Below are 27,285 nucleotides of genomic sequence, written 5' to 3'. Positions count from 1 at the left end.
ATACTGTCAAATCCATCATGGGCACCTGGATAATTGCTTTGACATGAAAAACGCTAAAATTTATGTGCTAAGTATATCTGCTAACATCCAATCTTGGCAACCATGTACGCAAGACAGGTCTCTAATGACTAAGAGTTAAACAGTTTTCTGAAAATATTACCCTTACATTTGCTGGAGCCAAACATATGCCTTTTTAAAGCTCTTATGTAGATCATCTTTAGTATGGACAGTATGTAGTTCTAACAAATAATCCTTTAGTTATTTGTTATTCTTATTTCCCAATTCATCACCTGTATTAGCTATAGTTCTCCAGAGAAACAGAACCAATAGGAGATTATATATAAAGGATGTATTTATGTATGTATTTATGATTTATTTTAAGAATTATCTCATATGATCATGGAGACCAAGAAGTCCCACGACGTGCCCTCTTTAAGCTAGAGACCCAGGGAAGCCAGCAGTGCAGTTCCAGCCTGAGGCCAAAGGCCTGAGACCTAGTAGTGCCAGTGGTGTAAGTCCTAGTCCAAGTGCAGGATGAGACCAAGGTCCCAGCTCACACAGTCAGGCAAGAGAGTGTCTTTTCCCCTTCCTCCACTTTTTTGTTCTATTCAGGCCCTCAGTGAATTGGATGATGTCCACCCACATTGGAGAAGGCAATCTGCTGTACTTGGTCTGCTGATTCAAATGCCAGTCTCATCCAGAACTGTCCTCACAGACACACCCAGAAATAATGTTTAGCCAAGTACCTGGGCACCCATGGTTTAGTCAAGTTGACACGTAAAAGTGACCATCACATCCCCTTTCTTCATTTACTTTTGCTTCTTGTGACACATTAAACTTAAAGTTTGAGTAATTACATTGCAATCCACCTCTAAATAAAGTCCCTTATATTGTGCTTATATTGAAAAAATGTGAAAGTCAGTTGTGAAGGTGTTTCTCGACTTTGGAAAAACATTGAGAAAATAACGTTCAGTGTGTGAAGCAGGTTCACCTGAGTCTTGGGATGGTTTAGTTGGTCCCACTCTACACCAGAGCACTGCCTCTACAGGTTGGCTGTGAGCTCCAGGGAATACACCACAACCATCTTTGTCTCTCCACCCAATGCCAGATAAAAACAATGCCAACAACCAGGGTCCTGGCATTGAACATCCTGCAATCCTTGTGCATAGTGCCCCCTGGAGGTGTGCAGTGCATGGTGACACAGCCATGGGCACTGGCTGGAAGAACCATCACCAGCAAAGAAGCCATCTGCAAGCACTCGCAGGAGGGGGCACAGCACACCAACTAGATGAAGTAGAAAGAATGAGGCCATTGAAAGCCCCATTTTCAAGTGCTAGTATCTCCATGTCTCCTTAGAGAAGTGGTCTTGGGCAAGCCAGTTGAGGTCTGTGAGCTCTGGTGTCTTTTTCTGCCTCTCCCCACTTCACAGAATCATGAACGTTAAATGAGATCACCTACGAGGGAGTGCTGTATATGTGAGTATGGATTTTATTTTAATAAATAAAAGGGAAACATAGGAAGAAAGGAATGGTCCCACCTGCCTTGTGCTAGTGACTGGATCGGAGGGAACAGGGCATTTACAAAGTTGGTGCTTCGGCTTGTGATAGCACCAATGGGAGGAGAAATCTCTCCTTTCCCTTCCAGCTGCTCCCCATGAGTGGTGCCTCAGAAGCAGCAGCCCATGGAGCTCCTGCCCACCTGTCTACAAGCGATAGCATCCATAACTCCAAAAGACTGCTCAAACCTGTGACATCCCACAGCAGAATAAAGGCAGAGACATACAGAGCTCACCAACACCATCAAGAATATGTCAGTCCCTCTGTTCTGTTTGCTGCAATAAAAACTGCATACCATCAGACGCAGACCCCAAAGATTTTCAACTGTAAGCCCAGGCAGAACTAACTGCACATGAAGGGCTAGGGGCAGTCGGGTGGAGGGCAGGGGGAAGAATCAGTGCTTGTGCAAAGGAAAAGAAAAATCAATTGAGGGGAAAGAAAATGTTGTCTCTAAGCCTTTGAAAGCAGTGGCTTGGATGTATCGATATCAGCATATAAAGAAGGAATGGATGATAGAGTAGAGAATCATTTTACATTTAAGTTCTCAGTTATAAGGAAATCAATAGTTCAGAAAGTATTTCCTTTTTTAAAATTGAAGTGAAATTCACATAACATAAAAATTAACCAGTTTAAAGTGAACAATTCCGTGGCATCAGTACATTCACTATGTTGTGCAAACGCCGCCTCAATCTGGTTCCAAAGCATCTGGAAATATTTCTTATACTAGAATTTTATACATAAAAACTACAGTTAAAACATTAGAAAATCTTCTTAGACTTTTCAATCATTTGGATTTAACTCCCAGATTGTATTTGAGCACTCAGTAGGGTTGTGGCTTCCTGCCTAACTAATGTTATGTATTTTTAGTGTTGCAGAATGGGCCAATTTAAATGTTTTCACATTTGATGAGGTGGGTGGGAGAGGTGATTACGGATTTCTATGGACAGGAGACATTCCATATGTTTATGTTCATATATGTATTGATAATGTTTAAACAATTCAATGAAAAGTTGAAAATTATTTCAGACACATGCATTTCTTCCATACAGGGTCACACATACAGACTGACCAATGGTATATAACTAATAAACATGGACCAATGCAAAACTGAATATAGTTCCTCAACTCTCCACCAAAGTTCTCCAAAAAACTGGCAGAGTTGGTTTAACCAAACATAAAATGAGCTTTTTGAATATGGGTGTCAGAAGGATGTGGAACATCTGATTCTTCTTCAGTTATGGGAATGAATATTTTACTGACAGTGAACAGAAAAGGATGCTCTTTGCACATGGTTTCTGAAGCTGCCCCAGGGTCATTCACATACACTCCCCATGGCTACAGGGCTAAGGAACAGTCTGATTAGGAAACCTTTTATCTTGCCACCTCCACTTTAACCGCTAACCTCTCAGACTTGGTCCTGCATCTCTACTCCTGCTCTGAGCCACTGACCACAGGAGCTGAACTTTGCAATTGAGCTGGACTTAATCTTCCTCTAAGTTGACTATTGCCAGCCCTGTTACATATAGGCATGCTTTTGTGTCACCTTATAATTATAACCACATAGAACCCCAAAAGGTCTTCCTGAAAAATACGGTAGCAAACTTCTCTTTAGCTGATTCTCTTCTTGCTATTTCTCAAATAGTGAGACAAGACTAAGGCAGAATTCTATTTTGGACTCCTGAAAGGTAACTGCTTCATGATTTATGAACATTCCACCCGAAGGAAGAATCAATAGAGAGAAGGAAAAGGCTTGGGGAGAACAATCCAATACGTAACTTTAAGCCTGGCTCACATTTTCACTTTTCTGAAGCTCTACATTGTCTCTTTATATATAGTAAGCGCTCGATATAATTTGTTTTTTGAATTGCATGAGGAATTTTTTTCTTCTTTAGTTATCTCTAAGGAACATTTTGCCTTACTATATTGATCAAATAATTATAGTATTTGGTGCCAGCTGTTCAACTCAAATAATTATTTCTAAATAGCCTTCGATTTTTGTAATGAACTGCCATGTTCCCTGCCCTGCCTCTTCAGTGCTTGCTAACCATTCTTCATGAGACCACAAATGCATTGCCCCTATCAAGTGGTCCTCAAATTCTAGACTCATTTGTCTGCATTTTTAATTCCAGATTCCTGGGCTCCCCAAGCACAGTGGTCCTCAGGTCTGAGACCTATGTTTTAACAAACACCGTGGGTGATCCAGGTGCCTCATGGAGCACATTTCAGAAACTGTCCCATAGATTTGAGCCCACCCGAGACTCTGAGACCAGCCTTATTTAGAGCAGAGTGGTGATGGAGAATCAACAATAAATTGCTAATACTGTGATGCTGGTCCTTCCCTGGGACGTGGTCTTGTTTCACTAGTCACTGTTTTGTCTTCTTTCCCCCTTCATGCTCAAAATCCAGCTGGTCTTGCCCTGGATCTTGGTTGCTGGGTCCATCATATTCCTGGGCTTTGTTGGCTGCTGGATGAAGAATTGTCAATTACTAAATCCCATATTTAATATCCTGCCTGTTCACCAAGTCTTCCATCCAATGGCCAAACTCCACTATTTGTCTTTTTGGATTCCTCTCAAAAGTCCTAATTCTACCTCTTAGAAATCGTCTTACTCCCTTCCTTGCCCAGGTGGGTTTGCTGGATGACTCTTCCCAGCACTAAAACCTCACTCATCATGACAGAGCCTGACTAAGGATGCTGACTACCCTTATCCAGAATTAACCAAGAGGAGTAGGATACTCACCAGGCTCGCTACCCTTAAATAGATCATCTCCCTTTGTGTCTGTGGTAGAGTGAGAGGTCGTGCCTGCTCGTTATCGAAGTTTAACATAAGAGATTTTAGAATAGAAATTGTTAGGGGAAAACAATTCAAAATAATATTATTTTTGTTGCACTGAGCCTGTTGGCAAGAATAGCCCAGAACAAATGCAGATTAAAATAAAAGTGCTTATAATTGCTTTTAGGCTGATACACTGGGTTTGAGTTAGAACATCCTTATCTCGAAGAGTCCTCCATAAACCCTTGTTTACTTTGCTGAAATAATGGAGACCAATGACGTGGAGTCCCTTCATTCAAGCCCCTTCCAAAGTGACTTATGCAGCCCAAGAGAACAAACAGGTGTATCTCCTTCCTGCCTGGTCTCTGAGGCTAGTACTGAGGAGACCTGAGCCTGGAACAGTGAGTTCAGTTAGCCACAGTCACCTTCAGTAAGCAGCTGAATGAGATGAATTATGTCCCAAGGAGACAGAGGGGGCCTGGCCCAACCAGGGATGTGTTTAGACAGTACCTGCTAAGAGACTATGGGCTCAAGTGAAGGTTGCTGACAAAATTGGTACTTTCCCAAATTGTTACTTTACCTGCTGAGAGCTGAAATATTATCTTTGAACACAAGCAGACATTTCAAACAAAGAAAGGATTTCTTTCTCTGTCTTGGTCTATTCATTTATTTAACAAATATTGGGTTTTTTAAAAAAATATATATTTTCTATGTGCTAGGAGTAAAAAGCTCTGCCCTCTGCCCTCATGGGGTAGTGGAGTTTAGGTCATGAATTTTAGAAATATGTCTACCAAGAACTTTTATTTTCCCACCTGCCAGCATGAGATGAAAAGAATGCTGGGGTTGCAGAGGTAGAAACAAGTGCCTGTGAGGAAGCCAAACCACAGTTCACCTTCCAATGGATAGACCAGGCTGGAAGTTTATGGCAACGGTGCTAGTCAACAGGAGGAAAGGATGAGGACGCCCACCAATTAAACAGAAATTCTCCCGTGGAGACTGCAAAGCAGACAAACTTGCCTTGGACAGGATAGATCTGTGCTAGAGTTCTTTCTGTTCCTTCCTTATTTTTACTAGATAAGGCGTTGAAGATTAATTGAAATACCAGGTGCTCTATAAGCTAATTTTTTTGTCAGCTTAAGCCAGCAGCTCAGGAACCTGGAGGGCTTGCTAAAACATAGATTGCTCAGCTCTATGCCCAGAGTTTCTGACTCAGAACGTCTGGGATGGGCCCATAGGACTTGCAGGCCTAACAAGTTCCCGGGTGATGAGGATGCTCCTGCTCTGAGGACCACACTTTGAGAACCATAGGTGTAAGCAAACACTTAGAGGAGACTTGAAAGTGTTGTTCCACAAAGAAGTACAGACAGCAGCACTAGGTTTAAAATTTTTTAATACCTGTTGTTTTTCTCACTGCAAAATAATACACATGTATTGAAAAAAAATTGTTTTAATAAAAAAGCAATGAATTCATAAAACCAAAGTAAATTTAAAACCATCCACTGAAAGATAGCCATTAGTAACCCTGCTGTGTATTTTTATAAAATCTCTATGTGTATATGTTATGTTTATGTCTACACATATACATATATCTTTCTCATATATATATAAAATGTATATACAACATTGGATTCATCTTATACATCTTTTGTAACTTAACCTTTTCACTTAATAATATATTATAAACATCTTTCTACATCAATACAGTTGTAGAACATAATTTGGTACATCCTTTGAATAGAGGTACCAAAATATATTTATATGTATTTAAATGTTCCCATTTGCTGGACACATAGGTTTAACTCTTTCCTGGTAAAACAGGTTCAGAATAAATATGCTGTTAAGTCTTTCTGTATATCTTTAATTATTTTCTAAAGACAGATTCCCAGAAGAAAAATGGCGAAGTCAAAACTCATGTATTTTAAAGCTTTGAATACATATTGCCAGAATACCCTTCAAAAAAACATTGGATCAGTTTACACACTTATCAGCACTACAGAGGTGTTTTCTTACACGACACTGAGCACGTGTTTTCCTTCGCCAGTTCAACAGGGAGAAAATGATATCTTGTTTATATTTTGAATTTTTTCCAGTTACCAGTGGATTTATAGTCACATAACATTCCATGATTTCATACTTCTTTCATTTGTAGCTGTGTAAATCTGGGGCTTAGAATCATACTGTAAACTCTTTATAAAGCAATTCTTTTGCTTGCGAGTATCCGTGTTTGATATTTCAAAGAGTCCAGCACATCATCTTTCTTTGTCAAGAACAAACAAAAAAAATCTCAAAATAGACAATTTTTGTTATAGTATATAAACTCTGTGAAAACAACTTCGCTACAAAATTTTGTATTTGGGGTTTGTCTGATATGATTTGCAATCTCAATTCTTAGTATGTAAATTTATTATAATTTATAATTATAAATTATAAATGCAGTATAAATGGTCTAATTTTACTTATGAAATAATCCATGGGAAAAAAGTATCCACTATGATTAAAAGAGGCAATTGATGGAACAATGTATCTTGTTATCTATCTGTTAATATTTATTGAGTGGCCATATGATGTGAGTACTGAAATGAACTTTCTTGGTGATACACTAAACTGAAATTTCTTGTTGATACACAGGGACTGTTAGGTGAAAAATATGGGAACATCCGAATCCCTGGAGAAGTTGAAGCCTCAGAGTTTGAGATGATTTTGGATGCTGCCATAGAGGCGAAGCTGGAAACCAAGTTACTGGAAGAGTGGTACTGTCGAGATGAGAACTCGGTGCCTGCAGCTTATTACCTCAGACCCAAATCGGAAATGCTGAAAAGCAATAAAAATGCAGTACGTTAACTTTCTCTCCAAACTGTGTCTCTCTCCACAACTTTAAACAGTTTATGCCATCCAGGGGTGGTTTCCTCCACAGAAAAGTCACAGTAGACAGAACATTATTTCTTTTTAACAACTAAATCCAAAGCTAAGAAATCTTCCAATTTTTGACCCATCTTTCTTTTTTGGCATCTCAGATTTTCCTTCTGGGGTCATTTCCTCCTTCCTGAAGTATACCTTTTGAAGGTTCCATTAATGAAGGTCGACTAGCGATAAATTCTGTTTATCTGAAAATATTTTTCTCATTTTGCTATTATGTGTCTACGTACATATGCTGTGTGGTATATGTTGTGCTTCCTATATTTGCAAATTCATGTAGTCTATCAGTTCTGGGAAATTCTCAACCATCATCTCATCAAATAACATCTCTCCTCTATTCCTTCCGTCTTTCCTTTTTGCTCTTTAATTAGATGTACATTAGACTGCCTCAGTCCTCCTCCATGTCTCTTAACTATCTTTTACATTATCAATTTCCTTATCTTTCTGTGCTGCTGTCCAGAAAATTACTTTAGACCTTTTTTCCAGTCCACCAATTTTCTTTTTCAGCTGTGTCCACTCTGTTCATGCATTGAGTTTTCAAGTTCAACGATTATATTTTTAATTTGTGAAAGGGTTTTTTGGGGGGGAGGTGATCTTTTAAAAATCTGCTTAGCCACTTTTATAGTCTCTCTCTTTTTTTAATTCAGTATTTTCCTTTAACATTTCATACATTGTTAATTTATATTCTTGTGTCTTATGTAGAATCTTGGAGTGTGGTTGAGTCATGCATGAGTATGATGAAAACATTATCATTGACTTTTCTCCATCTTTGTTCCCAGATGTATCAATTACGTGTCCTCAGAAACTGAATGGAGGAGGTAGAGAAAATGGGTGGGCTTATTCATTGCAGAGCCTTTTTACAGAGACAGAAAAGAAGGCATAGATATCCAATTCCTCTTCTAAACAGAATATCCCTGATACATTCAGCACCCAGGCAGCTCCGAGATGGGGAGAGCCCTGGGTTAGCAACAGCTCTTCATTCAAGAACCCTGTGTATTTGTCATTCTGATATTTAACATAAAGCATGTTCTCCATGCAAAATGAAATCATACCAGATTTCTCAATTTTTCTTCTTCCTCCTCACATATATTTTTCAAAGTAATTTTTTTTAAAAAATTTCAGACAATTTAGTTATTCTTTTCCACTAATAATCTTACATTAATTACTTGTTAATGATATGCAATATGATGACATTTTGGATATGCTGGGTTAAAATAAAATGTTGTTAAAGTTAATTTCACCTACTTCTTTCTGCTAGAATATGGAGAAGAATATTGAGGTAAGCCCCAAACCATCCCCAGTTAAGTATGCCAGGAGTGAAGGCAGTAGCTGATAAATGTAGATGTCAAAAAACATGATACCTCAAGAAACCAGTTTCACACAGTGGTTTGAGGGCACTTGCACGTATACGTCTATTTAATTGGCTTTCGTTGTTCCTTCTTCATTTGATTCCCTGATCCTCTAGGGAAATTTAAGTTATTTTCTAAACCCCACATGATATTTCAGCATAAACTGTTGCCAAGTAAATGAATGTTTGAAGATCATCATCAGCAATACTCTATAAATGTTACTTTCTTGGTTGGCACTCCTCCTGTTTTATTTCCTAGAAGATCATAAAAATAAATGAGGAAGAAACAACTTAAGACAATTAAATAGTAACATATGAGCACCTCCCCTTTAACTGTGTCTTCTCTAAAGAGGATATTGAAGGGATGATTTTGTATCAAAACTCAAGAGGGAAACACATGTTATATTAAGAAAGCCCCACAAATAAATCCTGTCTGGATTCACATTGTTGTGTCACTTGGGCGAGTTCACATCACTTTCAGGGGATTAAGGAGAGGAAATGAGATACTGTCTGTTAAGTGCCTGTCAGACTAAGGCACATAGTAGATCTTCAAATAACAACAGTTCTCTTGCTTTTAAGTATTGGGTTTCCTTTGATGATTTTAAGACTAATCTCTCACTTTTATGTTTCCATAGATGCAGCCCTCTGGCAATGCTGAGAATGAGAAGACCTGGCAAGAGATATCAGATGAGATCAAGAAGATATTTAAGGCTGCTGTAAAACTGTTGCATGAAAAGGGGAAAATGAAACACAGCCAAGCCAAGAGATATCTGTTCTCAGGTAATTTTTACACAACCTCAGTAAACTAAGGAATAGCTCAATAATAGAGGCATTCACTCCTTCCCTTTTATGGTTCTGCAAATTTAATTGCATTTACTGCCTGGTGAAACTTAATTTTTCTAAAATGGTTCCATCTCCTGGAGAGACAAGTGTTCTTTGGTTTTAACTCAAAGGTAAGCCTTCACTTAACTTGACGACATCTCCAGAAAATGGGACTTTAAAAGAAGTCAGAGGAGGCTGGATATAATAGACCAGACTCTGCCACTGTTTCTCAGTTGAGCTGTTCATTCATTCATTCACTCAGTCGCTCACTCAGCAAACATTTATTGAGGGCACCCTGTGTGTCAGGCACTGAGGCTACAACAATGACCAAGAAAGCAAGGTCTCTACTCCCTTGGAACTAATTGTTTTTTTTAGTGGGAGGAAATAAATGATAGGCAAGTAATAAAATAAATGAACAATATCATTTCATGGGTCTAAAAACAATCACAATACACTTATCTGTGGGACTCCATGATTCATGTCTTCCATCCTCCACTAGACTGTCAGCTTCCTAATGGCTTTTTCTCTCAGCATCCTGTTTTCTCTCCACTGTATCCTAAGCAACTAGCAGAGTGCCTGGCACATAGTAGATGCTCATCTAAGACCAACTGGATGAAGGAACGCAGGAGGGGAGGCAGCCAGTTTGAAAAGACTCCTTGCCTTAAAATTCATTTCCATTGATTTAATTGTTTTATTTTTATTTTTCTTCCCTAAAATCACAAGTAAGTGATGTTATTACTACTGATCCAATTTTAAATGTTCTTATGGGATCTCAGATGATTTAGAATGTATATTTACTTTTATGTGAGCATAGGTATTGTAAGACCCAATGTGGTTTCTTAGAAGAAATAAAGTTACACACTAAGTCATTTTTCAGAACCTACTCTGATGGGTATAATGGGATTTAACAGTGACATGGATAATGGATAAATATAATCAGCACATGGCTATATTTTGAACACGCTTTTATTTACACATCTCTCTCTGGGGTGCAATGTATCTGAAACAAAATGGTGAACCCACATTGTAAAGAAGAGGCTGAACAAGGAAGAAGCAAACTAGATACATCATTTGGCCTCTTCCTCATTCTTTCCTGGCCCCGGTTTGTTCCTGCTCTTCACTCTTAGAACCCCTGAAGTCTGAGAGTGAAGCTAAGCAGGAACTTAAAAGAATCAACTATAAACTTGGTTTCCTTTCTTTCTTGTGCTTATGTTCAACCTCTCTCTTGGGTTGGGGAGGAAATTAAACAATTTTATTTAAACCCCTTGTCTGAGTTCCAGGCTGTTTAGGAAAAGACAAATAGGAAATTAAGGAATTAAGAGATTATTTTATAGATGACTCTGCTATACACTATAAGCAAAATAAACTACCACTGGTGACTTGAGAGTTACGTCCCAGGAGTGGAGGTGCCTTGCTTCTTTGTTCTAGGCAATAAACTCCTTGTCATATTTTCTTCCAGCCATAGAAGACGAGTTTGACTTTGCTCTAGGAAAGCAAACTCCAGCATTTCTAAAGAAGTGTGTTTGCTACATTAGGAAAATTGCTAACATTGAGCGTTTCGTGAAAATCCCAGAGATGGGAAAATACATGGATATAACCGGAGCAGAACCAAGGATTATTCGGGACCCAGAAGCCCAAGAGAAGCTGGTAAAACTCAGGGATGAATTTATTCCTACCATCGTTGCATCATCAAATCTGAGAGTGTACACATCTGTTACTCATTGTGACATGAAACTAGGCTACTCCCAAGAAATAGAAAATCATTACATAGAAGGACTCGGTAAACAATTTTATGAGGACATGATTGACATAATTCAGGCAACAGTGCAACAGAACTTTGACACGGAAACTGATACGCTCTACGACGAAATCCTTCAGCATTCATCATTATGTAAAACATACGCCTCCTTCTATGAGTACAAATGTGAATCTCTAAACATAGTGCATAAATACATTCTTCCAAGCAAAACCGGGCACATCAACCCTCTTATTATATATGGTGGACCATGCACGGGGAAGACCCTTCTGCTCGCTGAAGTAGCAAAGAAGGTAAAAGCCTATCCTTTTATGAGTGTTTCTGTAAAAACTTTTACTTTGGGGAAAAGATCAGTTGGTCAAATTCACTTCCATTTTCTGAGCTTACTATCTGAACTGGTCTTCTGGGAATGGATATTTCAGCATTTCTCTTTTGCTGGGCTAACAGTTATGCTGAAAGAATAGGACTCACGGGGTGCCATTATAGAACAGCTTTATTTTGTCTCTCGCTGTTCACACTCGTGTCGTGGGGCTAGTTCTCATTTGGATGGAAACTAGGGCAGATCTCACAACTCTTCTCTTCCCTCTGAGCAAAGACAATCACTTCTGGACACTAAATCCATCTCAGTTCAGCAATGAGTACGTCCCGTCTAAGATGATAATGAAAACTTCAGTCTACATCTCCCCCCTGCCAGCTGAAGTCTACCGCACGCAAGGCACCTCCAGTGGGAAATACAGACATGGCCATCGTCTCCTTTCTTTCACCACACAGCCCTTCTTCCCCCCGTTCCTAACCCTGACCACACTTCTGACTCCTATAGGGTTGTGGTTTAGGGGATGTAGGAAAGGTAGGGTGGCAGGACACTCCTAAATGACCAGTACTTTTCTGACCTGGGCTCTGTACTCTCATCTTGGCAGGTGTTTAAAACTTCCTCCCATTTCTTCTGAGCCCTTTTCATAGTTTCCCAAAGGTCCTTTCCCTCCCACATCCACACTCCCTGCCTCTCTGGTCCTCACTGAACATCTCTCACCTGTGGTTCCCTAGATACAGGCAACTGCACTGTTCTTCCAGCCGGTCACCTCTGTGGCTCCTATACATCCAGAAACACATTTCTAGTATCTCTCTGCCAAGAGCCTCTCCACAACCTAGCAAACTCCCTTAGACAGGACCTGGGAAAAACAAAACCAACAGAAATCATTGTCAGCTCATGTTAGCCATTGGCCCACATCCGATACCTGGCAAACACTCAGCATTTTTTGACTCTGAGAAACTTCAGTTCCATACAGCAGCTCTCTCATCACTCCTCCATAGGAGCAGCTAGCCAGCCTCAGTCACTCAACCTCCATATTTCTCAGATGTCACCAGACACATATGGCCATGTCTCCCAAGCCCTAGGGGACATCCCGTAAGTGGTGTATTGCAGCCCCTTCCCTAGGCTGGAAGTGAGGGGTGCGCATCTCTCAGCCCTCCCCTTTGGGAGTGTGGTGGTGATAGATACGACCCACGGCATTCTCATCTCCCACTTTTTTCTTGGCCTCTTGAATCTCCTTTTCAGACTGGAGGTGGGTAGTCAGCCAAAGGCAGCAAAACTGGTTTTCACAACTCCCTTTCAAGGTGTGCATGATGGCCCAGAGCTCCACCCTGGAGTGTGCTATCTATTGTCTTCGGACCTCAGTCTAACCTGGATGAAACTAGTCCCTGTTTTAACCTCCTGGGACACTTGATGTCCAAATCTGATAGTTTATATTATCCTGACGTTACCTTGGAATCTCTATATTGTTCTTCCTGTGGTTACTCTCTTAAGAACAGAGCTTTCTTTAACTCTGTGAACATTCTCATGATCCATCACATGCTGCACTGTCTCGGGTAGGTTATCTTGAGGACAAGAGCAGGGACAGTTGTGTTGCACCTTTTGTGGTGATTAGGTTCCAAAGCAAGGTCACAGGTGACAACCAGATATATCAAACTTACTCTTAAAAAGTCCTCAGGAAGGTCCATTTACCATTTCTTAATCTGCCAAGCCCAGGTGCTGGTTTCTTCTTGTGTTAGGACACGCAGCTCTCGCTTTAACTGAACACCTGATGAAATGGCAGGCTTACATCTAGGAGCCACACTGCATCAAATAAATGTATGTGTGTGCGTGTGCGTGTGCGTGTGCGTGTACGTGTGTGTGTCTGTCTGTCTTTGAACACTGCTTTGTATGTGTATCCTCAAACTTTACAATTTTTCCAAGTTAACAAGATAGTAACGTTACAAGCAGCCCATGGGAACTGAAATCAAATGAGAAGACATCCATGTGTTGATTTCACACTCACTCTGAGGCCTCTTCCTTGTGGAGGAGGTAGAAGGACAGTGTGCATGTGATGCAGCCCCACGTGTCTAGCACGGGAGGCAGTCACGTGACGTGTGCTGATCTGCCTGTACACAGAAGCGATCCCTGTGGGCAGAACGTGGTGACAGTTAATCAACTTGAAAAATGGCTTTCTGAGTTCTTGCTGTTCTGGATATGAGCCATGCCTATTTCTAGGTCCCTTGTCTCTGCTCTGCTTGCCTCTCTCCTGGGGAACTTCTACCCCCTGCCCCCATCTCCTTCTACTTGCCGCCACTTCCACCAACAACACCCTGTCCTCTTGTGACCTCATGTCCTGTGTGAGGATGGAGACAGGCATCTCGTGTTCATCTCTAGGTTATCTCCCATGCAGCCGACATTTCCTTGGACATGAACTAATGATGGCAGGGCCATTCTTTATAGACATCACACATCCCACCACACGTGATTGGGAGGAGGGAGGACAATGCAAATAATCATCATAAGCCATCCAAGTAGGGACAAATTGTGTTCTCTTTCTGATTTGCCAGCAAAAGATGCTGTAAAGTGGCAGGGTATTACCGTCCTCCAAGTCAGCAGCAAAAGCTGGGGCTGATCACCAACCACGAGTTGCTTATTTTCCTTAACAGCTCGTTCTGAAACTGACATCCCTGAATCTTTTCTGAACATATTCTAACTTCAACCTGAACTATTTCTGAAGGAACCAAGTTTCATAAACTAACTTTCTAATGTATTAAATAACATGTGCTTTCCTAAGGAGCATCCTTGGTGAATTCCAAGCATTACTGAAAGATGTTGTCTCCCTAAAAATACGTTTTGGAGTGTTTTATACTTTGATCATATCCCTTTTTGTCCTTGCAATTCCAGACAGAAAGATACTAAACTTATCAGCCCCCTCTTCGTATATTTTCTCTCTTTAACTCTACAATTAAAAGGGAGAAAGAGAGGGAGAGAGAATGGGAAAGAGAGGGCCTTATGTGATCTCAATTAAGGGACATATTTGATTGATATACTGTGTAGATCATTACTTAATCTTTTCATTAAATAAATACTTACTAAGCACCTACCATGTGCCAACAACTGTGCCAGGAAATGAAAATTCAGTAATGAAAAACTAACCATATTAGATATTCAGATTTACAGTTTGTGAAATGCTTTGTGACTTTTAGAACACCAGCTAAATGCTGCCTTATGACTGACTAGTACTGTCATCACCGCTCTATTGCCTTCAGTAGAGTGGCCCTGAGGGTCTCACCTATGAGCTTTGCAACAGCTCTTCGACCATCTCAGGTTTTCCCATTTCCCGGTTCTAGGCTACTTTCTGCATGGTCAGGGTTACCAGAAGTCCGATCTGTGCCGACAGGAGGCGTTGCTGCATGTGACCGTGTGACTCTCTGTCACCATTCTAAACTTGGCCTTTATTTTTTAGGCTTATGGCTGGCTACATGAAGACACAGGACCAGAATCGGACCCAGTCGTAGTCGTGCGATTTCTAGGAACCACAGACATGAGTACTGATCTCAGGACTCTCCTTGTAAGTGTTTGTGAACAGTTGGCAGTTAACTACCGGTGCCTGGTTCAGAGCTACCCTAAGAAGATCCATGACCTCCGTGACTTATTTATCAACCTTCTGAATGAGTCTTCGCTGCAGAGGCCTCTCGTGGTGATATTTGATGCCCTGGAGCAACTCTCGGACAGCGACGAGGCCAGGAAGCTCTGGTGGCTCCCAGCTCACCTTCCCCGCTTTGTCCGGATCGTCCTCTCCACGCTGCCCAACAAACACGGGATCCTGCAGAAGCTACGGTGCCTTATCCACGCAGAAGACAACTACATCGAGCTGGTTCCGCGGGACAGGAAGATGTGCAGCCAGGTGCTCAAACACCAGCTGCTGCGGGTCAAGAGGAAGGTCACGTCGGGCCAGCAGATTTATGTGAACAACGCCTTCTCCAAGTGCACGCTGCCCATGTTTGTGAACCTGACCTTCAGGGAGGTGAGACATTGGCGATCTCACAGAGACGTCGATGAGTCCTCGCTCTGTGTCACCGTCCATGAAAGCATAGAGCAGCTCTTTTGGTCCTTGGAAAAGAAATGTGGGCAGAAACTAGTCTGCCGGGCTCTTGGTTACATCACCATGGCCAAAATGGGTTTGAGTGAAATGGAGCTGGAGGATGTGCTGGCCCTCGACAACACGGTCATGAACGAGCTCAGTGAGTGTGCCAGGCCCAACAATCCTCTGAGAGTACCCTATCTGTACATCGCCAGGCTCAAGGAGGGGCTCAGTGGGTACTTAATTGAGAGACACGTGAAGAACGTCACCCTCCTGGTCTGGGCCAACAGACACCTGCAGCTCATAGCCCAGAAGCGGTATCTGCAGGACGGCGGTGACCTGCGTGAAATGCACACCATCCTGGCAGACTACTTTCTGGGCGTCTGGTCAGGGGGCAGGAGAAAAGCTTTCTGCCTTGAAGACTCCTACTTGAATGGCTGCCTTGACTTGGAGAGCAGAAGCCTGCTGGAGGAGGAGAAGCACTTCATGGAGCAGGCTTCCTTCGACAGGCAAGCCCCTGACCAGCCCTGGGTTTTCCAGTGTAACCCGTTGGAGCCCGACATCTTTTTCGTCAACCATCGGAAAATGTGTGAGCTCCTGTACCACCTGACGAGGTGCGGGAAGACCGACGACTTGCTCTATGGCATCATCATGAACTTCAGCTGGCTCTACACCATGACCAAGATTGGCCAGTTTGACAAAGTGCTCTCTGACATCGAGCTGGCTTACAACTACTCACAGGAGAAGGAGCTGAAGTTTCTGGCAAGCACCCTCCGCAGCATCAAAACCAAGGTCGTTGCGTTCCCCGGCTCCCTTTCCGCCGAGCTTCAGCAAAGACTGCTGCCTGTCGTAAGTTCCCTGCCTAAACTCAGACACCTTCTTTTAGAATGTGACAAAGACGGCCCCAAATATTGCTCCATTGTGCCATTACATTCATCCATGGATGTGACCTACAGCCCAGAGCGTCTTCCCTTGTCATCTAGTCACCTGCATGTCACCGAGATTCTGCCCACCTCTAACCCCAGTACAGTCCTCACGGCTTTAGAAAATGGTTCCATCAGCACGTGGGACGTGGAAACACGTCAACTACTCAGGCAAATCACGACAGCCCAGTCTGTCATCCTGGGCATGAAACTCACCAGTGACGAAAAGTATCTTGTTGTGGCTACAACAAATAACACCTTGTTGGTTTATGATAATGTAAATTCTTGCCTCCTGTCTGAAGTGGAAATCAAAGGGACCAAACATGGAAGCGGCTCCACCTACATCAATGGATTTACACTGTCCGTTAAACACGCCCTTGCCTGGCTCGAAGCCAGCAAAGACGTCACTGTCATCGACCTGCTCTACGGATGGCCCCTTTACCAGTTCCACTGCTGGTATGAAGTGACCTGTGTCCAGTGCTCGCTGGACGGCGCCTATGCCTTCTGTGGACAGTACCTGAACACCACCACCATATTTCATTTAGGGAGTGGAGAAAAGTTATGTACGGTGACATCTGAATTTTCGGGTGGGTTTGTGAAGTTCCTTCTTATCTTGGACACGGCTCAAGAAATGGTAATGGTAGACAGTGAGGGAAGCCTCTCTGTTTGGAACACTGAGGACATCTCCAACCCCCAGCTGACTGATGACTTTGACTGCCGAAGAGAAGATAGTGAGGTGGTCAGCATTGAACTTTCAGAGGACCAGAGTGCAGTTCTGATCTGTAAAGCCCTCAGCATTGAGCTCTTAGATACTGGCATGTGGAAAGTGGCTGAAAAGTTCAGAGCTAAACACAACGAACGCTTTATATCAGCCGTGCTGTCCAAGAACGGGGACTGCATCATCGCGACCATGGAAAATACCTCAGCCGTGTTTTTTTGGAGGCGGGACACGGGACAATGTATGGCGAGCTTACAGGAGATCTCAGGAACCATAGTCAAGCTGGTGAAATCAAGTCACCACAACATGCTGCTCTCTTTGTCGACCAGTGGGGTTCTTTCTATCTGGGACATAGATATCATCACAGCCATGTCAAACATAGATAAGACTGGAAAACCCATCCAAAGTCTGGTGTTGCCTGCTAGGGGGGAAATCATTTACTCCCTGGATGGCTCTGATTGTGTTCATAAATGGAACTTCAGCAGTGGGTTCCTTGAAGCAGTATTTAAGCACGAAGGGATAGTTGAACACTGTGTGTTGACGTCCTCAGGAGACGTAATGGTGACAGCGGATGACAAGAGCAGCCAGTACGTCTGGCACACCAGCAGCGGGGAAAACCTCTTCCGCATTAACGGGCAGAGGATATCTCAGCTGCTAATTACACACAATGACCAGTTCGTGGTCTCTCTCTGTGAGGAAAACGCCTCCAGGGTTTGGAGACTGGCCACGGGCCACAGGGTGTGCAACATTCTGACCACTCTGCAGAATGCCTTTATAACCTCTGCAAACACCTTCGTGGTGGGGATGACCAAAAGCAAGGTGCTGGCAGTCAGCCTTTGGACAGGAAGCATCACCAAGAAATTCTGCTGTGAAGACGGCACCACCATTGTGAATTTTAAATTGATCCCCGACTGTCCAGACATCATCGTGTTTATCACATCGGCCGAGACGGTGAATATCTGGAGTCTGACAGAAGAAGTGATCTGTCGCCGTGTGCAACTGCCAAACAACTTCCTGAAAAATCTAGAGGATTTTGAAATCTCCCCGAATGGAAAGCTAGGCATTATTTCCAGGGGAGACGAAAATATCAACGTGCTAGACTTACACAGCGGTAAATTACGGGTGGTTCACGCCTCTGGGGTCATCTGGAGGCAGAGGCTGTCTCGAGACGGTCGCTACCTGGTATACATTTGTTTCCGAAACGGGGAGGAAGAGGATGAAAACGGTGCGCTATCCAGTTTGATTGTCATGAGACTGGCCGACGGCAAAAATATCGGTGCTTGTTCCCTTTACAAAACACCAACTTTTCTCGCCCTCTCCCAGAGGCACCTGAACATCATTGTAGGTTTTGACGACGGGAGCGTAGGGATATACACCGTGGTGGACCGCGTGGATGCTGCGCTGAAAATTAAAATCGCCACGTCAAACAGCAGACAGATCTTCAACAGCACGACGCAGGCATCCAGGCCGAAGTGCCATCGTTACTGTTTCAAAGTGTCTGTGGATTGCCTGTGGAGAGAGTCTACTGAGGTCTTTGCAAGAGACAGTCCCATCACAGTGAGTGACTCCACGGAGCCCAACGAGGCCACGCCTTCCAGGAAACACAACTCTTGCTACGACCGGGTGTGCTCCGCCCTGGAATCTAGGGGCCACAGCTATGCCCCTGACAACTGACAAATGTTTTTCCTGCTCACATATATAAAGAAAAAAAAATCTTCTGTATCCCAGATGATAAACCACTCATTCTTAAAAAACAGGAAAGATGCTAGAGTTCCAGTATTAATTATTAATGTGCTCATGAAATGTACAGATGTGTGAAATTGAGTTTAGGTTTTTTTTTTTTTTTTGGTCAAAGCTCATCCAGGAAGAAAGTCTTGACAGAGAATTTCTAGAAATCACATTTACATGGCTATGTCACCTGGAAGTTAGAGGGTAGTTTTAAAATTAACTGTGTGGGAAGAAGCAGCTTAACTCATCCCATTATGCAGACGAGAGAGGAGCGAGCTATATACGGACCATTTGGACTGGAGTTAGCTCTACAGGAAATGATCGAAATTGTGAAATTGCTGCTTGACTTCAAATGATTGTGTGGATCACTAAACACAGCCTTAATCTCTCCTTACATTTTACAATCCTGACAACTGTGTAAATCCAGTCTGCAGAGGGAAGGTCTAAAGGTGCAAAATAACGTAACAAAATGGCCCAGGTGTGCCCCCAGTTTCCTGAGAGAAAGGACATGAAGGGCGAGGCCGCAGGCTGGACTGGGACAAGAGCTCCCTACCACTATCACAGGGCTATTGAACATGCAGCCGTCTTCTTTCAAATACAGTTGTGACAACTGCATGCAAGGGTTTCTGTATAACAGAACATCCGGTTTTTAACCTATTTCCTGGGCTGCAAAAGAACACTTTTAATAAGAAACCACAATCTTTTCATGTCTTTTTGAAATGCCCATTTGTGCTGGGTGTAAAGAAGAGTTGCAGGAAAGGGCATTACAGATTCAGTCAAAACACCTGTTCATTTCTGTCATTGTACTAACAACAGTCTGTGCAATAGAAATCAGTTGTTCAGAAGCGTAAATTATTTCCTAGGCCCCTGCAGTAAATCTTAGTAGAAGGAAAGCTTTCTTGACTTGCCATCTATGGAATACGGATGACATCTGCCTTACTCTCATTCCTCCTCTGTCCTGTGTAAAACGCAGATAGATGACCAAATACTCTGGGACAAACTGAATATGCCTGTCTTTGTGCTAAAATATTCCACAGATCTTAAGGGTGTCCAAAGGCTCTTATTGTCCCTGTGTGAAATTACTGTCTTACTTCTACTCACTCTATGTGTGCACCCTTCTTGATCTGTCTCCCTTTCTGCCTAAGGACTCTTCGGAGCCTTTCATAGTCTTATCTGTTTCAAAGCAGAAGCTGTGAAATGGTATTCGATGTTTTTTAAAAGCTACTTTACCTATTTAGAAGAAAATATTACATCCCAAAAGGGGAATGTGATTTTCTTCCTTCCATATTCTTCTCATGGCATGTCCCTGGATAACTCTCCAAAGGGTGTCAGTAGTGATGGTTTGGTTTGGTTTGGTTTGATTTGAAAGGGCCAGTGGTGACTTGTGTAGGCAGAATAATGAACAAGGAACTGACTCGCTTTCAGTCCAGCTCCACCTTGAACTCATCAACTATCCGTAGGTAGATCCTTAACCTCCCAAATGTATTGTTTTTGTAAACTGCAGAATAAAGGTAGTGATAGCTTCTGCTGTTGCCCTCATAGGGATGTTGGGGAGAAACATGAGAAAAAAAGAGCATGACATCTTAATTGTTAATGCTAATGGAAGAAACAAAGTGATCTAACCTATAGGGAATCCAAGTCAACTGTATTTCACTTTGGAAAGCAATTTGACACATAAGCATACAGAGATGTGATTCAGATATAAACACCCCACTCGTTGGTGAAAGACTTTTTCAGTATGTTCCTCCTGGCCTAGCTACCAGCTGGGGAGGTGGAAGCCCAGAGGAGGCTCAGCCCATGTACAGATCACCTGGAGTAGATTGTATGAATCAGTGCTTTTTTTAGCTCTTCGAGGCAACACATTCTTATTCTTGTCCTTATCAGTTGGACCTCCATGCTACACATTTCTCAGAATTAAATGCCTAGGTGGATTAAATGTAGTGTGTGAATGTTCTGTGTAACAGCCAATAGAGTTTAACAAGTGACTTGAATGATTTTTTTCCTAACTTGTTTGCAACTGATAGCTCATATTGAATGTTTTTATGTAAACTTTGTATTGTTGGGAAGAATTGCCCAATCAGAGATTTATATTTTCATAAATGTTACATTTAGTTAAATTTTGTTACAGAGTTGTTACACTAGAAAATTATTGCAGTCTTCAAACAATGTACAGTCTTGTGTATGTATTGTTTGTATGAATAAAAGATAAACAGCTTAGATTTGCATGGTGTTTGTTTTTCTCCTCCAACTTCGGCAGGTGTAGTTAAGAGATCTTCAGTAAAAATAACAATAATTATTCCTGTACACGAAGCATTTTTTTTGGAGCTTTGCATGTATTAAGCCATGCAATCTTCACAACAGCCATATGAGATAGGTACTGTATTCCAAATGTACAGATGAAGAAACTAAAAACAGAGGAACAGATGGACAGGATTTCAATACCCACCAATGTCTTTTTTTGTTAACTTCTGAAAGCACATAAAAATAAAGCTTTGAGCATCCAGTAGGCACTTACTGATAATGACCTTTAAGATATTTTCTAACTTGCAGATTAGAGACCAGGCAAGGCTCTAAAGCTCACTGGAAGGCTTTGCAAACTCCCAGGGTTTTCAGGTATAACCGCAATAGCTGAAGTATTCATTCAGCAAATATTTACTTGGTCATGCATTTTGCCAGGAATACAGAGGCTGATAAAATAGGTTATACCTTCTAGGATATCACAGTCTTATAACAGGAAACAGGACACAAGCTCTCTGTGTGAGTGCCAGGGCTGTGTGCTTCCCTCTGGGGCTTGGGGCAGAGGTGGGAAGGAGAGTCACCCAGAGGCCGTCCTACTCATGAACTGCCTCCAGGTGAGAGAGCAGGGCCAAGGGGGAAGCTTCCCATATGCACTTTCGTTTTTCCCTTGTTGCCTCTGGAATCTCAGAATTCCCCACACACACATACCAAAAAAAATTTTTTTTTAAACAAAGGAGTAATGGAGAGCTTAAGTGATGATAACTAGGAAATAACCAGGTGAAATCTTGTATCTAGTTTCATGAAACATCCTCAGAGAAACTTAAAATCAGATTTTAAAAAAATTGAAGAAATTATCTGTTGGGTTTGATCTTCACGTGGCTGAGACTGACTTCTGTTTAAAATGTACTTCCTTTGAAAACAGTCCCATTACCCATGCTGGGGAATTCCTTCTTGGATTCTGCTCTAAATTCTTGAGGTTGAAGTCTACACTTTCTTTTCTTCCGGTTCTCAGAGAAAATGTAGAGGAAGGGATCACTCTTATTTGCATAAAAGCACTTCATATGCGTGAAGTCTGCTGTTTAATAAAATACCTGCTTTCCTAGGGGCAAGAGCACAACAAACACTGCTTGCTATGTCCAAGGCATTATGCTATGCCTAGGATGAGAAGTCAGCCATGCACACCCCCTGCCCTCCAGAATCCTACCATCTAAAGGAGGCAACTAAATTAGAGGTAAGACAGACTGTGATTTTAAAAAAAGAAAGAAAGAAAGTTGTTAATAAAAGTGATAGATAGATGCTGAGGATATACTGCAGAGGAGCATAACTCTAACTGGGAATCAAAAAGGATGGCCTAGAGGAGATGACAGAGCAGAATCTTGAAGGATAAACAGGATTTAGCTGTCAGAATGTCAGAGACATTTCTCAGGTGGAGGAAGCTATGTGAGCAAAAACAGGGTGAGACAAAGGACATTTGGATGACTTCAGATGCTATGTGGAGATGTTAAATTTCATTTGGTAGCCAAGAGGGAATCGTGAAAAAGTTTTTGAGAAGGGGAGTGGTCTAGTTGAATGGTGTTCTAGAATGACTGGGGCAGTACTATGTCAGATGGACTAGAGATGGGAGAGACAAGAAGCTGGGAGGCCAGTAAAGAGACTATTGCAAAGATCTGAGATAGAAAGTCTAAGAAATTTTTTTCTTTTTCTTTCTTTATTTTTAATTTGGTTTCTTTAATTGAAGTGTAGTTGATTTACAATGTTAGTTTTAGCAAAGCAATTCAGTTAAGAAAGTATAAGAACTTCACCTTAGGGCAGTGGCAGTGAAATTGCTAAGAGGAGTGGCTTCAGGACTTCACTGATAGAGGTGGGTGACAAAAGGGACACTCAGATAATTCCAGTTCCAAATGAAATCAGGCAGAGAGTACAATTACAAATGTAAAATGAGTAGGTTAGGAGATGAAAATGAGGGAAATGATAAAGTTGGACCCAGAGAGTTTAAAAGTTAAGACACCCACGTGGGCAATTGTAAGTAGACTATCCATACAATGGACAAATCTGAGCTAAGGATAAAGAATCCAACCAGTTATCTCTTTCTCAAAAGTCTAAAATGCCTAATACGGTGCTTTTTTTGGTTATAATGTAAGCCAATACTATAACCTTTTTAAAAGTTTACCTCTTCTTCAGAATGGAGTTTTGAGTCCTCAGAAATGTTCACCAAATAAAACATAACTCTCAACTTTTAGGCTGTGCATTTATTTCAGTCAACAGAATCATATTGACAAATTCAGAACTATACTGAAAAATCCACTCAAACAAATTAGTTTTCCTGTCTTCCATGATTCATATGCCAATGAAAACCGAAACACACCTAAAAACCTAAGTGAATCATGGCATTTCATCCCCACATGCATAAAGAAACCATAGGTTTTTCTTCTGTATTTTTATGGAGGTCCCCTCCGAGCTCCCTTTGGCATTCCACGTAACCTGCATGAAGTACAGATTACACTTCATACAGACCCATCAAAAGGTTCAGTTTCAGTGTAGGAAAAACATGACAAGTTATGTAACACTGGTAATCTGAGGTTACCAGTAACACCAACACCTCTGGCTTTACAGAACTCCAGCCTTTAGTAGATGAGGGAAACTTAGCCAGCTGCTTGAACATGCTCAGGGCAGTGGTTCGCACACTAGAACGTGCACTGTTTGTTAAAATGCAGATTATTTTACCCTCTCTGCCCCAGCTGTTTCTACATAGGTATGTCCTGGGCAGAACCCAAGAATCTGCATTTTTACTAAATTCCTCCAGATGATGCTGATTCTGCTAGTCTGGGAGTTACACTTTAGAACCCAAGATAAATACCAGTCTTTTTGGTCAGAATAACCTAACTGATAAACATACCAGTATCTTGTGGACATTACTAGAAGTTAGACAGGAGGGTCCTTTGTTGTGACAGAGGGTTTTATGAGAAAGTGGTGTAAAACGGCATATAACGTCCCTCATCAATCGATCATGTTCAAGCATGCAGCTACTGCACAAGCGGGAAGATTCAAAAACCGAGTTTTCCTCCATAAAGCGTGGCAAATGTCGCCGTGTTAAATGGCGCCAGAATCACTGGCACGCATTAAGAACTAAGGGCAGAACGTCCACTTTCAATAGTATCCTGCCCTGTTGCTTCTCCAGCATCCTGTTTTATATCCTGACTCTCCCTGAATGGATGAAGGGGAGAGGAGAGGACAAGCTAGGTGGCGCCGTTGCTTAACACATTTTCCTGTCAAGCCCAACACTGACGCACTAGGGCGCACAGGTGCAAAGAATTTACAACCCTTGAGTGCTGTTTCAGAGTAAAGCAACCAGCTCACCACTCACCTGAGGTGTTGCAACAAGCACGGGCGTGGAGCTCAGGAGAGTGGCCGCAGTGTGGCAGCCAAGGTTCTAACACTCCCGGAGAAGAGAGGGAAGTTGTGGGTCGGGGAAGCATGACTTCGCTGAACTCCCACTGTGGTCTTGGGGTGCAGCGTGTGCCACGTCCCTGGGAATTCTCACCTGGTGGCGTCTGCGCTCTTCCCCAGATCATCCCGCCCATAAAGGCAGGCGAACTGTGCGCACAATGGGTGTAAATGGCTAAGGCCAGAGCTGAGGAGGAAACAGAAACACAAGTTCACAGGGATAAGGGGTGGGGGGCAGATCTCTTTGCCAGGGAGAGCACTTATTTATCTCCTCCACTTACGTCCTGAATCCAAGGAAAAGCACGACGGAAAAGTGGGCAGCAAAAAGTTCCCCAGCGCGGGCGGGCGGCTGGCACGCAGCCTGGGCGTCGGCGGTAGAGGCCGAGCCCCGGGGTGCTCTTCGGTGCGCGCCGCTGGCCGGCGCGGTCTCCGAGGCCCCCGCGCGGCGCGAGGCGCGCAGGTAAAGGGTTACGCGGGCCCGGGAGGCTCGCCCGCCGGCCGGGCCACGTGACACGCCGGCCCAATGACGGCGCCGGGGCGGCCGCTGCGAGCGCGGCGGGTCCGGGCTGCGCTGAGCCGCTGGCGTTTCCCGGCGCGGCCGCCCGAGGCCGGCGAAGCCATGGGCGCCGCGACCCCGCCGCCGCCGCCGCCGCCGCCGCCGCCCGGCCCCAGGTAGGGACCGTCTCTCGCCCCGCGCGCCGGGAGCACAGGGGCTTGACTCCCGCGGAACTTGGCTTTGTGGCATTAGTTCCCCCACTTTTCTCGCCGTGCATTTTTATTCCCCTATTTCCTTTTGCCGTGAAAAAAGAAAGAAGGAAAAAAGCTGGGGGGGGGGGGTGAAGCAATTCTCAGTCTGATTGCTTCGGAAAAGTCTGGTCGTTCAACAGAGGCACAGAGGGGCAAAATCCAATCTCGGTGGGATGGGGAAACTTTTACAAATCCCCCCAAACTAAAGACCAAGACAGTGTGTAAGGCTTTGCCCCGAATTTGTATATGAAACACTTTTGTTTTAAAATCTCTGATCAGTGAACTTTCAACCGTGTCTGAGAACTTGATTTGGGAAAACTGCAAGAGATTTTCCTCTTATTTCTAACTGTCGCCCTCCCACCGTCCCCCTTATTTTTAAGCATCTGGGTGTTTTTAAGTAAAACGGACATGGAAGGTGACCGCCGCTGTTTCTTTGAAATGTCCTTGGGTCCCAGGATGTGCTCCCCTTGGGGTGCTGGCGCCTTGGGTGGCGATGAGTGGGGTGAGGGTAGAGGGTGCAGTGCTAAGAAGGGGCACGCACGTGTTGAAGGGTCACAAAAACTGCTGAATATCTGATAGTTGGGGAGGCACCTCCCAGGTCAATTACGTGGGTCTCATTGACCTTGGCAGTCCGGATGAGTGTGAGATTTTCACAAACCACCACTGAACAATTTTTCCAATGATATAAGACAGAAATCAGTGTTTTCTTTTTTTCCCTCCAGCGCCATAATTAACCTTAAAAACAAAACAAAAACTTCCTTTAGTAATTTAGTACATTCTATTTTCCATTGTGGTATAGATGTTTGCCCAATGAATTTAGAGGAAGTCAGTGTTCCAGGAGATGTTCAAATCATTAAAGAATAGGGTATTTATTTTCTCCCTGTCACTGTGAGAATTACTGATGGCGCATCTCACCATGGCTTATGGATGTTCCTGGGTGATTATAAACAAGCTATTTAAGAAACATTTGAGAGTTGAATGAGAAAGGAATGGCATCTGGTTGCTGCTTTTAAGGACAACAGATTCTTTATTTGCCACTCAGTCCCACATTTACACTTCCAGGTAACACTATTTTAAGGAGACACGTTAAAGTCTTCTAAGGCTAAACACCTGTGTCTATAGAACACCTGAACAGTCATGAGGTCGATCACTGAAACCATGACAAAGCTCTGAAGGTAGAGTTCTGGGGTTATTTGTATTTCTCTTGAGTGTGAAGAGTCAGTTATGGGAAGCTGCCTTGATCACAGAGGCCAAATGGCACAGACAGAGAGAGAAGGAGGCAGGGTTTTGACTTCTTTTTCTTCTTAGCTCACTCTATGTACATTCAGATCCTGTTCTTTGATTCAGCAAGTATGGTATAGGCACCTGTCTCATAGCATCTGGCCCCAGGGCCTGGTCCTCAAAACTTCTCAAGATTTAGTTGGGTAGTGACATCTAAAGATCAACGTGGCTGATCTCAGCTGTGTTCTAAGAGCTTCTGCATACCTGGAATTTAAAACAAAACAGTAACTTGCATACCCACTAAATATGTGTATTAGCCTAGGAATGGAATGACCCCCCTCATTTCCCACCTAGTCCTTGTCTGAACCTGGAAACACAACCAGGCTAAGCTCTGGCCTGAATCCAGTCCCAGCCCAAGGGCAGAGCAGGTACTGCCCTCTTTGCTCCAGGAACTGCCCTGCCCTTGGTGCCCCAAGAGCCCACTGATTGCACTTCCAGGAATGAACTCCAGTTTCCAGATAACTGAATACCAGCCTCCTGGTAGCTGAGTTTTCTCCACCTGGACTATTTCAAATTCCCCTAGTTCCACAATTTTTTCAATAACCCAGAATTGTGGGCTCTTTTTGGTTCTTGGTTAAATAGTACCTAGCTCCTGATCTTTTTTCTTCTTCCTTTTTTGTAATGTTAGATGATCTGGTTGCAGGCAGACTTACTACGT

General features: G+C 42.9%; 2 protein-coding genes and 1 long non-coding RNA gene across 3 annotated transcripts in view; 2 read left to right on the top strand and 1 right to left on the bottom strand.

The window, feature by feature from the left end:
• NWD2 (NACHT and WD repeat domain containing 2) overlaps positions 1-20,932 on the top strand; it is a 164,108-nt gene extending 143,176 nt beyond the window's left edge. Inside the window, exons 4-7 of the mRNA XM_031436157.2 lie at positions 6,959-7,162; positions 9,230-9,374; positions 10,876-11,465; positions 14,931-20,932. Coding sequence (XP_031292017.2) covers positions 6,959-7,162; positions 9,230-9,374; positions 10,876-11,465; positions 14,931-18,863 — 4,872 coding nt within the window. The 3' untranslated portion in view covers positions 18,864-20,932. The remainder of the gene's footprint in view (positions 1-6,958; positions 7,163-9,229; positions 9,375-10,875; positions 11,466-14,930) is intronic.
• On the bottom strand, positions 5,704-25,020 carry LOC105091029 (uncharacterized). Its single transcript, XR_837330.3, has 3 exons — positions 24,881-25,020; positions 24,520-24,786; positions 5,704-7,141 (listed from the first exon to the last, which is right to left on the bottom strand). It is a non-coding gene; the product is annotated as an uncharacterized LOC105091029 (long non-coding RNA).
• A 229-nt stretch (positions 25,021-25,249) lies between these two features.
• Positions 25,250-27,285, top strand: part of C1H4orf19 (chromosome 1 C4orf19 homolog) — a 72,281-nt gene continuing 70,245 nt past the window's right edge. Inside the window, exon 1 of the mRNA XM_031436176.2 lies at positions 25,250-25,271. The gene's annotated coding sequence lies outside the window, so the exon portion shown is untranslated. The remainder of the gene's footprint in view (positions 25,272-27,285) is intronic.

Source organism: Camelus dromedarius, chromosome 1 (assembly GCF_036321535.1).
Source record: "Camelus dromedarius isolate mCamDro1 chromosome 1, mCamDro1.pat, whole genome shotgun sequence".
Lineage (NCBI taxonomy): Eukaryota > Metazoa > Chordata > Mammalia > Artiodactyla > Camelidae > Camelus > Camelus dromedarius.
This window is presented reverse-complemented; position numbering and strand designations above follow the sequence as displayed.